Source organism: Penicillium bovifimosum (assembly GCF_028826915.1).
Source record: "Penicillium bovifimosum strain IBT 22155 chromosome Unknown utg000001l_segment0_segment0, whole genome shotgun sequence".
Classification (NCBI taxonomy): Eukaryota; Fungi; Ascomycota; class Eurotiomycetes; order Eurotiales; family Aspergillaceae; genus Penicillium; species Penicillium bovifimosum.
Window position 1 is genome coordinate 871,982 of NW_026622710.1, and position 12,491 is coordinate 884,472.

Consider the following 12,491-nt stretch of genomic DNA (forward strand, 5'->3'; position numbering starts at 1 on the left):
TCTTTTGATCAAGGGGCACTCCCAGCCAGTCCAGCTTCACATATTCGGCACCTGGGGGATTCCACCAGATTATTCTCTTTCTCCACGGTCTATGCTACAAATACCACGGGCCTTCAGCGTAGTAATGATAAGTCCGCTGTCGCCATAACATTACCCTTGGTCTCCGTGACAAAACCACCATGAATTCAATCCGCCCTCTGGGGCTCCACAGCAACTTGACAAGGATGTTACAACGAAAACTTATCTCCCTCTGTCATTCATCCTCTATGGCATGACCTGTTGGAGGCTCACAATCTTGGCTAGGTCCTCCAACCACTCCATGGCTAGCCAACCCACTTGAACTCACCCTGCCCTCTGGCTCTCAAGGTTTCTCTATCAGGATCAAGGAAAAGATCGGTCCTGCCTCTTTTTGGGCAAGTATATGCGTATTATCTATGCACCGCAGTCCGCACTGTGTTGGGTTAATATTACCTCACGTGCTCTTTTTCTGCTTCTAGGAAACACCACCGCGAGGTCTGTGACCAATGCTTGCTTTATGGTTTCTCGTGTCCTTATCATGACGTTTCTAAGCATTGATTTGCCTGGATAGTTGTTGGGTGACCGTGGTACACACAAGGACTTGTCGTCCTAATAGTCGTTTTGTTCTTGATTTGTTCGCCTTGTTCTCTTACTCTAGCCTCGCCAATCAAGAGTCTGTGTCTTCTACTTCAAGTATGCAGTGTAGACTTAAACTGATATGATACAACCGGCTCCTGGAGATGTCGTAGTGATAAGCCTACCTTAGTAGCCATATCTCCATTGTATTTGTCTACTCTCAGTCTCCGCTCACTCTCCGGCGTCATTGCAGAGCAAAAACAGTAGCATGTAGGAAACAATGCTATTCCGATTTTCCAGACATCGCTCCATAATGATGTCCTGCCAAGCTAGTAGGGATAAGGCTGAGAAGAGTCACGTGAAGCCACCGCATCATCACGCCCCCTCTTATCGATCCAACAACAACACCCAACCCGATCCTCTTGTTCTGTAGGCCCAGTCCTCGGCCAAGGATGATTTGACTTGTACGATGACCTTGAAGCTTCAATTACAATTACGCACGGGCTTTTTTTCTTACTCCTAGCCCGAATCTGCTGGACTCCCAAGTCCCTAGATAGCTCCGATCCCGACATCATCGGTTATCAGCTGTCAAGCCGGTCTCACAATTTCCACCCGATCTCATCTCCACCATGATTCCGTGGTCATCCTTCGTTCAGAAGGCCCAGAGCCTGATTGACCCAGCCAACTTCAATATTCCAACCCTATCCTCGTCCGAGCACAATGCCTCCAAGGCATCGCTATTTCGCCAACAATTCCGACTCCCTGATTCCCAGAACCCGCTCCAAGAAATCACCGCTGATCTCGTTCTTCCGCTCCCGAACTCGTCAGCAAATCAAGGGGATGGTCCGCGCAAGGTCGACAGAGCGGGAAATACGTATTCTGGGCGCCTACATCTGAGTGAACGTTTCATTTGCTTTTCGACCCAGCCGACCAGCTTCATTCCCTCTGCCACAACGAGTGCTTCAACTACATGGACTGGCCAGACACATGGCACGGGGCCATCAGGCAATGGATTCATTCTGCCATTGTCGTGTATTCGACGCGTCGAACGTCTTCATAGCGCCAGCCATGTGTTCTCCTTGGCACTCACAACTTGGAACGGCCTGCTCAACAAGCAGCAAGAACCCAACCTGGCGCCTCAACGCCTCATCCTACAACTTGTCGGTAGCAGACAGGCCTGCGAGCGATTTTGCGACACATTGAAAAAAGGCCTACGGGAAGCAATGAAGGAGGTTGACAGTTTGCGGGCTGTTGTCACGGAATGTTACTCGGAATATTTGCTCTCCGGGGCTAAGGGCAAGGGACAAGATGGAAATGAAGCGGACGTTCGTCAGCCCCCCGATGCAGGGTTGGGCCTGATCTTCCGCTACCCTGGTGATGCGCGCAAGCTTCGTGATCGCAGTAAGATGAGACTTTGGGGCGAATACTTCCGAGGTAATTCATCTACTATTCCAACATTCTTGCCGAACATCCCGCTAATCTCCTCCCAGAAAACGGACGCAATGCCACCCTAGTCCGCCAACCAACCTTCCACAAGCTGATCAGAGTCGGGTTACCCAATCGGTTACGAGGAGAAATATGGGAGCTTACGTCGGGCTCGCTGTTCCTTCGCCTACGGACTCCAAATCTGTATCAGCAGACATTGGCCAAGTTTGAGGGACAAGAGTCTCTTGCGATTGATGAGATCGAAAAAGATTTGAATCGGAGTTTGCCAGAGTATCCTGGATTCCAGAGCGAGGAGGGCATCGGGCGCCTGCGACGAGTTCTCACTGCCTACAGTTGGATTGACCCAGAGATTGGGTATTGCCAAGCCATGAATATTGTGGTGGCCGCATTGTTGATGTATGGTGTCAATTTCCCGTTCGCTCAAGATTCCCAGCTGATTTTCCCAGATATATGTCTGAGGCCCAGGCCTTTTTCCTTCTCTCCGTGCTGTGTGATCGTCTGCTCCCTGGCTACTATTCCACGACAATGTACGGGACGCTACTCGATCAGAAAGTGTTCGAATCACTGGTCGAGAAAACAATGCCTGTGCTCTGGGATCATCTGACCAAATCCGATGTACAACTCTCTGTGGTCTCATTGCCATGGTTCCTCTCCCTCTACATTAACTCCATGCCGCTTGTTTTCGCTTTCCGTGTCCTAGATGTTTTCTTCTTGGAAGGACCAAAGGTTCTTTTCCAAGTCGGTCTGGCCATTCTTAGAGTCAACGGCGAGGAACTCCTCGAGACCCAGGACGACGGGTCGTTCATCTCTGTGCTGAAGTCATATTTCTCACGATTGGATGAATCTGCTCATCCGAGGTCCGAAAACCCAAAGCTACGGGCTATCACGCGATTCCAGGAATTGATGGTTGTAGCCTTCAAGGAGTTTTCTGGCATCACTCACAGCACGATCACCGAGACACGCGAAAAGCATAAAGGTGCTGTGCTAGAGAATATTGAGACCTTCGCGAAGCGTACCTCGATTCGCAACCTAGGGCCCGAAAGCAAACGTCTGAGCGTGGATGATCTTGGAACGATCTACGACCGCTTCTATGAAACGTTATATCAGTGGCAACAGCACCAGAAAGTTCTCGAGGACGAGAGGAGGCGGCAACAGAGGAAGAAAACTGAACGCCTGTCCATGCTAGCTCCTCCTGCTGATACACAGGTTGGTCGTGTTGGCCTCGGACCTAGCCCTACGCACATGGATTATGATGCTTTCCGGGAATTCTTGGCCGCCACAGCGAAATGGGCGGTAGCTGACTCTCCTGGACCGTCGAGGAAAGAATCTTCATCGGGCAGATCGGCATTGTGGGCGAACCGTCGACAGCCAGCAGACCATGAGTTCATGCAGCGCCTCTATCGCAAGTGGGCCACAGACCCCGAGGATGGATTGAATCTTCAGAATGTGGTCAATGGTCTCGCACGTCTTAAAGGATCTCCTGATATCATGAACAACATCAACTATTTCTTCAACTTGTACGATGACAATGGCAATGGGCAGGTTGACCGGGAAGGCATCCTCAAGATCTCCGAGGCGCTGTTGTTCCTCTCCCGGCGTGGATTCGAGGGCACTATCACTGCCACTCCTTCCGTGGAAAATCTGACTTCGTTGGGGGACCGCGAACATGCCGAAAACTCGCTCACTACTGACGAGAAATTCCTTGGTAGTGTCAGCGCGTTCATCCGCCGCTGCTTCGAATACGCCGATCCTAGTCACCCAGAGAATCAAAAGACAGCTCCAAAAGACGCGACGGAAGAGGCAACTGAGCAGCTAGACTCTTTTGCCATCGGTGACGATGATGACGAAGAAGAAGATCTGATCGATATTGGTGACGATACCAAATCAAGCAAGTCTCCAGCACCAGACGCAACATCCCAATCAGACATTCCTGCAACGTCCAAATCAGATACCAACGACCACAACCGCTCAACGTCTGAGTCTGCCAACCCTGCTCTCGACCCGAACAACCCCCTGCACATCACCCTTCCCACTTTCCGAATGGTAGTCCTAGCCGACGAGCTCCTAGAGCAGTTCTTCGAGTCATACTTCCCCCAATCCTTCCATCTTTCCGACCACCCCCACCCAGCAGCTCTCGCCGCATCCTCCTCCCTCTCCTCAAACCTCACAACCTTCTCCAACATGGGCAGCCTCCGCTCCCCCAGCTTCTCCTCCGGCTCAACAGCCCCCATCGCCGGCGCCTCCGGCGGCATCGTGCCACCAGGCAAGGGTCTCCGCGGCGTCCTCGACAACATCGTCACAGACGGCATCCGCATGGCCGCCGAAGTGAAAAAGCGCATGGACGAAGCCCAACGCGAACTCGAGCGCAACGCCCTCAGCCGCGACGAAGATGAAGAAGACGACGACGAAGACGATTACCCCCGTCGCGAGAGCAGCGCCGCCGTCATGCCCGGCGGAACTCCCAGCTGGGGTGCTGGCGCGTACGGCGCCGATACTGAGCGTCGCAGTGTTGTCCGCGATGCGGATCGGGATCTGCTCGAGGGTGCTGAGGTGCTTGATGGTGGGAGGGACGAAAGGACTTCTCTTTTGGATGAAAAGAATGTTTCGGATCATGCGTCTAAGGTTTCTGGTGCGGGCGCTGCTGCCAAGAGTGCATCCCCTTCGCGTGATGCCGAGGTCATTAGCAAGGTCGTTGAGTTTGAGTCGTGATTTTCTCTCTTTCCCGACTCCCATTGTATCTTGTCATTTATATGGTTGGGCTGTCTTGTTCATGTTTTCATCGTTTGTCGGTCTATTGGGTTCATCATGCGGCTTTGTACTACAATACTGGATCCCCCGGTTTGGGGTCTGTTTCATCTTGTGGTTACTGTTTCCATTGGAAGCGCTATCTATATCTTAGATCACATAGAGAAGAACCTATTGGACTTTTTCTGATCATTGAATGCGTGTTTAACCTTGGTTTCATACGATTTTGCATGTATATGTGGGGTTTACAGCTCCATTCCATGGAATTTGTAAGTTGATTCGAAATCTGAGCTTTCCTTCCAACCCTCATAGTAGCGAGTCAAAATCATAAGGAAAATAAAAGGCATGAGATCAGAGAATCGTGGAATCATAAATGCAATGGCATTTTCAATGTACAGCATTGTCATCAAGCAAGCTGAAAAAAATCCGAGGTGGGAAAGACAAGTCACCAAGTCTTTCTAGATCAGGTAGAAGGACGGTGATACTCCGTAAGACGACGAGGCGGGCGAAGAATGAGCAAGGAGGAAAAAAAGGGTATATAAAACAAGCAGACACATGCAACGGGAGAAAAGAAACCAAAAGGCCAGACGAAAAGGGCGAAGAAAGAATGCGACAAATGCCACACCCAACGCGAAAGAAACAGAGCTGGTGTCAGTCGAAAGACAAAAGAACCGAACAATCCAACGAGAATCAATCCTTCTGTCCCTCATTCTCCAGCAACTCCAAAACAATCTGACTGCGCTCATACTCCGGATGCTGCATACAAATCTTAACCGTATTCCCCAGACCAGCAGCCCCATCCGCCCCATTCATCTGCCCCAAAAAGCCCCCATTAAACCCAGAAGCCGACTGAGTCTGACTCGCCTGCGTGCCATGCAACGCACCAGGCGTCTTACTCCCATCATCAATACAAACAACCCCATGACCAGGAATAACCTGTCTAAGGCGCCCATTCATAGCATTGCGCACCTCAACGAAATCCTCATTGAACAGTATGAGGAATTTCCCGTATAAACAGGCCGTGTGCGCACTGCCGACGAACTCCATGACGACGCTGCGGGAGACGTCGCCGTGCTTGTTGACGTAGACGGCGCATTGCTGGTAGGCGACTAGGAATTCAGATTCGCTGAGACGGAACATGCCGAGGGGTTTGAGGCCGGTTATGCGGTTGGCGATGCTGTGGAGGGTGTCTTGGGCGTCGGAGGAGTCGGTTGTGCTGAAGTCGGGGACGGACCAGGAGTGCTTTTTGTCGAGGGTTAAGACTTCGATGCCTTTTTGGGTGGAGATTGCGAGGGAGGAGTGGAACATGTTTATTCGGTAGGTTTCAGCTGGGATGTAGAATTCGTCGTATTCGCGGAAGAATTCGGTTTGGGCGCGGCGCGTGCTGAAGAGGCGGGTTTTGTTGGTGGAGGATTTTTGGAGGACGGGTTCGAGGACCTGTGGGTGTTAGTTTTGTTGTTGCTGGTGTTTGGGGTGTGAGTTGGGATGGGGATGTACCTTGAATGTTGAGGATAGACCCTCGCGCTTTTTGTATAGGACTAAGTACCGGTCCTTCAGACGGCCAGCGGCGAAGAAGCCCACTTCGCGGTTTCCGGATAGCTTTTGAGGGGCACGTCGAGCTGAGTCTTGTGATGATTGTGAGGCTTTGCCGTTGGCGGGACAGACTACGTCGAGGTGGTATGCAATCAGAGATCGATCTGCAATGAGTAAGAGCAGATTGAAATCTTCAAAGACAGCAACCTGTGTCACGCGTGTGATGGGAATAGCTCTGTGCCAACCTCGGGGGTTGTTCAGCTCGGACATGTAGACGCCGTAGTCTGTACCAATTGCGCACATGATTCGCCCAGCCGGCTGCTGGAACACGGTGGCACAGTTGACTGCAGTCCTGCAAACCGGAGGAGGTCGAGTCTTGGAGCTTTCATACTGCTTCTCGACTTCTTTGATTGCACGATGGAGAGGTGTACCCTTGATCATGACACTTTTGGAGCCGGGAGCATGGTCAGAGTATGCGAATGCAGTGTCCGCGAGAACACGCAGTCGGAATGGCTCGGCGTTCTGCGAGAAGAGAGCAGCAGCATGTTTCGTCTTGGCTTCGATGATCTTTTGGCACCATTCCATGCGACTTTGTGCCGAGAATGCGTAGAGAGTGTATGTCCCAGTCTTGCCGAGGTGTTTGATCTTGAAGGGGTACAGAATCTTGTCGTCCTTTGAGGTGTCAACGGCGGCGTGCACGCCAGACGCGGAACCTGAATGTACCAGAGGACTGGCAGCGCCAGCTTGGGAGGGCGTGACAGTCGAAACACCTCTGACAGATGATTTGATCACCGGGTCGTCATCGGTGCTCTCCAGTCCCAGGAGGTCCATGGGGATGGGCAGTTTTGAGATGTCATATCGTTCATACTTCACTGCCCTATCTCGCATTGTGAAGATCTTGGCAAGGACCAGGTAATGATCAAATAGGATCGCATGGGTATCAACAAGGAATCTTGTGCGAGTTCCAGGACGCTGTAGTTCGCCTCGGTGGACGATCTGCCGACCTAAATGTTCGAGGTTGAGTTCGACTTCCTTCTTCATGTCAGGTCGCAATTGCAACTTGGCAGCCAGCTCCATCAAGTCGGCCTTCTTGTTCATCTCTCCAACCTTGTGATCGCACTCCAACGCCACGACCTTAATCTCTTCGATAGCCTGAGCCACATTGGTCTTTTCCTCGGAGTCCTTTACCATATTCTTATGGATAGTCGCCAGCAGAAGGGTGTAGCGCTGGATGCGCGTGATCGGAGCTTTGAGGAAAGTATCCCAACTAAGACGGTTTGACAATTTGTGCTCGCGCGCTTGGTTCAGGAACTGCTTGAAATGCGGGTTGCGCTCTGATTCCTTGCGCATCAGATAATTTGCCGTTGGGAAGGTTGCAGCATAGTCGATATAGACGTTCTTCGCTTTCCGAATCCATTCCCTGAAGATGTCACTGAATCCAGTGATGAATGGTCCCTGTTCCTTTTGACGATATTTTAGCTGTGCCAACAGGAAATCCTCGTTCACCCTTTTCACAGCGTCCACCTTGCCAAACACGTCGGCCAAAAACTTGGGTAAGCGCTTCGCCGGGATGATCGGAGGGTTCATTGCAGCTAGTTGGTCGCGATAAAGCTCTCGCAGGACATCCAGTTGCGCGATGTAAGAATCCTCGGTGGTGACTATTTCGTGCAGATTGTTCTGGCGGTCGATTTCTTTCCTTGGGTGAGCCTCCCAGACCTCCTTGGGCACCTTGTAGAAAGTGACCCAGTCCTCGGCTTTCTTCTGCGGAGCCATCATCTGCGCCTTCAGGTTGACCTTCTTCAGTGTCCGCATACAGTGATGTGAGTAGCACCGACCGAAGCTATCAGTATCTTCGATGTGCATCTCATGCAAGTGCAGTATCGGAGAATAACATCCGGTGCCAGTGATCTGGAACAAGATACCCGAAATAGTGCCTGAGCCGAACTTGACCCATTCTTCTTCTTTGACCAAAGCCCCCTGTTCAAGCATACCGCTGACCACACGAGCAGCGAGTGTCTCAGCATCAGCAATATTCATGGTGGGCACTTTGTGAGTGAACAAAGCGACCAAAGCATCGGCAATGGCTTGCTCTCTGAGATCCGTTTCATCCTCGCTGAGATCCCGAATCCATGACAGAAGCGAACTCAAAGCCCACGGCTCGCTGCATCTCTTGAATTGTTCCGATGACAGCTTCGCAGGATGGAACTTCTTGCGCCGGCCTGCTGGAATGGTGGGCAAGTCGAGCGTGACAGCTGCCGCCGCCGCCGCTGCCGGTTCAACATAAGGCAGCTCCTTCTTTTGGAGTTGGAGGAGAAGTTCTTGCTGCTGCTGCTTGTATCTGAGTCGATCGGCATCGGTCTTGGATCTGATAGGTGCATCGGTACGGGGTCCAATAGGAGTAGACAAAGATGACGATCGCGGCACTGGGGATGGGTTGAGCGAACCCTCGCCATAAGGATCGGGAGGGCTGTTGTATGAATAACCATCCAGGTCGGCCTGCTGCCCCGCGTAGCGATTGTATGTGCCCGCAGGCATCAATTGAGACACAAGATCGGCATTTCCAGCAGGCTCAACAGGCGCGGGTGGCAAGGGGCGCATCCCAGGATGGAAGAACAAATCTTCATGTGCGCCTCGATAAGGGCTCTCGTCGCCGGAATGATCTCCAGAATGAGGCTGATCGTACGAGGCCTCTCCTTCATCACCATAATCGAAGCTCATTCGCCGAGAATAGGCATCGGGTGCCGATAACCCCCCTGTCCCTCCGGCATCAACCCTGGCATCAAGTGGTAGGTGATGCAGGCGATTGGCGTATTCATAAGCGATAGGCGGATGCTCATATTCATCGTAATACTCCCGGTCATCGGCAGACACGTTCGAGCTTCTGAACGAACCAGACGTGGCGGGGAATTTGTTACTCACGGCAGGATCCGAGTGCTCCCCGGAACTGTAAGCAGGGTCATCACCGTAGTGCAAGTTCCCTTGATATCCCCCTTCATACAAAGCTAGGTCATGGCCGATGAAGTCGCTGTCGCCGTTGGGATCAGAACGTGGTGAATTCCCCCTTGGTGAGATATTGGATCCACGTGAGCTGAGAATCGAGGCATTCGTCTCCCGTCGCATGCGGCCTTCAAGACGCTCACGCTCGCGGTCTTCGCGCGCTATATCCTCTTGCAACATAGCCAAACCGGCGGCAGCCTCGGCGTCACTTTCGTCACTGTATGCATCATAATTCACCACATGCCCAGTGCCTGTCTCCATGCTCCCGTTGGTGTGGGTATGTTGTTCATCGGGCGAAACACGCATATGTGAAGCAGAACTCGTATGCGATGCTCTGGAACTGTGACGCCGGGCAAAGTTATGGCGATCCAATGCCGCTGCCTCATCCTCCCTCAGCACATCTTCATACGCCATAGGAGGCTCCGTGGGCAGCCGATTGCCATTCATCCCAACTTCGTCAACCGGAGGTCCAGGAAGAGGTCGCGACTGAGGGTGTCGAGTCAAAGTATCGGTTCGTCTAGGTGGCGGTTGAGGCGGATCTGATTGCCCTGGAGGAATCGGCAGGGACCGCCCTGGGCCAGAATGCGACACACTTGGGCGCTTGCCATACAACCCATTCTGAATCTGATGAACCGGAGGTGTTGGAGGTTGCTCCTCGAAAGAACTGCTCGGGATGGCCGGGGTATATTGGGGTGATGGCCATTCGTACGCAGTCCCTTGCGAGGGATTATAATATTGGCGCGATGTGGCCGCAGGCAGAGTCATTGTGGTCGGAGAGCTTGATGGCACATACGAGGGTGATGGATTCGGCGACATGGGCTGGTACGAGCGTCCTCCATATGGATGATCAGGGCCTCTCGGCGGCGGAGGCGGTGGCTGGTGGGAGAAGCCGTACGATTGTGGGGTGGGCGGCGGTTGCCCATAGTGTGAGGCTACGCTCTGCCTTCGGGTTAGAACTGGAGAGCTCAGCCCCGAGACCGCAGGGGACTGATAAGCTGCAGGATTATATGGCTGGTGGCCCGAAGCGGGAGGGAGGTAGGAAGCATTATTTGAGCCAGTGTACGTCTGAGGGTTATAGGCAAGGATCGGTTGGGATTGCGCTTGGGGGAGGCCATATTGCTGGGGGTTGTAGGCCGGCTGGGATGGTGTGGCCGCCGAGTACTGGTACTGATAAGACATTGAGGACGTTTGAGAAGAGGCGCGGCTCGGCGACATGCGCGACATGGCGTCTGACGAAGCCCGTGTATATCTCGAGTCTCTGTCGTCTTCATACCCTCCTGGCGCAACATTATAGCTTCCCTGGCTTGGACTGGTACCATACCCGCGACCTTGTGCCGAATATTGTGCGTTCACCTCGGTCGCTCTCACGTTCTGGGTCTGGGCAGGGTTGAAGAATTCTGAATCATCCCCGGCATTGTAACTTGGCATCCTTCGAGGCAGATGTTGGGCCTGCGCGGGGTTGTGGGAAGTGTAACCATCATAATGGCCGGCGGTAGGCTGTACAGAGGGTGGGGGATGGGCGGGTTGGCCATAGTATGCCTGTTGACCATTTGAATATTGCGACATGGCTTCGGGCGGGTGAAGCTTTGACTGTCGACTCGACTGGTCCGACTGCGCGAAGGGTGGTGAGATGGCGTAGGCAATGCGGAGAGAGGGTTCAAACGGCAAAACGAGCGACTGGAGAGAGAATCGAGGAGGGGGACCTCGCGGGTCAGTGACACGCTGTCTGAGAGCGGACTCTGGGCATCCCCAATGAAAGCTTCACAATATAACAGGGTTATCACCGCCAAATGCAGCAGAGGTGCGAAAGGGAGTTAGGGGGATAAGGTGAGAGGTGTGTTGAGACTCCATCCGCCCACGCTAGTCGAGGTACCAGGTACTTTACGTGCCGCCCAGTCCCCACCGCCAACGGAGTCAAAGCTACAACTAGTAGAGGCTGAGATGATATCACGATTTGGGCTGGATATTGGTACAAAAGAACTTATTTTGTTGAAATAAAATCTACATCAACCCTGAACCTTGCAGTGCCAGATGACTGTGTGAAGATATTGGCTTTTATATTCCCCGTAACGTAGGGATCCGGGGTATTCATACGGCACATTGCTCCAATATTATCGGCTTGTAACATGGGATATAGTAGCTTATACTGTGCTCACGTCTAAAGTCATTTAGCCTCGCCTACTCCTTCCACTGACATTCATTTCTGGCCAAATCTCACGTTGTTTAAACCTGGGGCAAGGTTGAGGCTGAGGCTGAGGCTGAGCCACTTGGCCCCCACAGTAATGAAGAGAGCAGCATGAATAGTTTTGAATCAATATTGTGAATGCTATGAGCGCAAATGAAATAATGAATGTAAGGAGCCGGATGTGCAAATCTTCAATCTATAACAACATGCACTGCATATAATGATAAAAGTCAACTAAAGTCATGACAGGCGGAGGCAGTGATCGTTAAGGGTCAGCTGATGAATTATCTACCCCGTAGAGAATGTGTTTGCCTTGGTGCCTGAGGCATTACATAGTAGAACCCAGCTGGTGTGTCTGCTCTCTCTCTCCCTCTCTCTTCCTCCTCTTCGTCCACCCGAATACAACAGTGCTTTCTCCATCCATCCTCAATCTGTACTGTATTCCCAAGAGAATATCACTATCAGCAAATACACCATGTCCGGATCTGCAAGTTCATGCTTCAGTGAATTTCCTTGAACCGCGTCCACATCTACTTCCCTGATGACGTTGTAGATCCAACTCACATGAGACCAGGGGACTTCCAGCCAGTTCCAGGCAAGCGGAGGGAAATTTTGTAGGTAGGTATGCCCGTGATCAACTGGCTCATACCTAACAACCTACCTAGCCCAGTAAGACTTCCATAGCCCGGTACAGGGGCCCGAATATGTATACACAGTCCCAAACATACCTAGGTCCTACCTAACACCTACTTAGTACCTAAGGGATGTATGGAATTCAGAAATGGAAGTGACCTATAAACGACCTACCTAAGGCTACAACAACTTTGGAATGCGTGGGATATCGGGCTCTCATCCGTACCTAGTCAGTACGAGGTCCGAGTACCTACCTATTCGCTACAAGAGTCCATCGAGCCAGACGGGACTGACCCCGTGGCTGGATATACACTTCTCCGGGCCTCTTGTCTACCAAATTGGGAAGGCATACTTTCCT

At 52.1% G+C, this 12,491-nt stretch overlaps 2 protein-coding genes across 2 annotated transcripts; one reads left to right on the forward strand and one right to left on the reverse strand.

The window, feature by feature from the left end:
- Positions 1 to 1,223: 1,223 nt before the first annotated feature.
- N7515_000334 (GTPase-activating protein) lies at positions 1,224 to 4,749 on the forward strand (the record flags this gene model as incomplete). Its single annotated transcript, XM_056661078.1, has 3 exons — positions 1,224 to 2,028; positions 2,085 to 2,436; positions 2,487 to 4,749. 3 exons carry the CDS (start codon positions 1,224 to 1,226, stop codon positions 4,747 to 4,749), a joined length of 3,420 nt encoding a protein of 1,139 aa, XP_056526244.1.
- A 726-nt stretch (positions 4,750 to 5,475) lies between these two features.
- On the reverse strand, positions 5,476 to 10,881 carry N7515_000335 (putative Rho guanyl nucleotide exchange factor; the record flags this gene model as incomplete). The annotated part of the gene is made up of 2 exons (XM_056661079.1): positions 5,476 to 6,222; positions 6,283 to 10,881. The coding sequence occupies 2 exons, from the start codon at positions 10,879 to 10,881 to the stop codon at positions 5,476 to 5,478; spliced, it is 5,346 nt and encodes a 1,781-aa protein (XP_056526245.1).
- Positions 10,882 to 12,491: the final 1,610 nt, after the last annotated feature.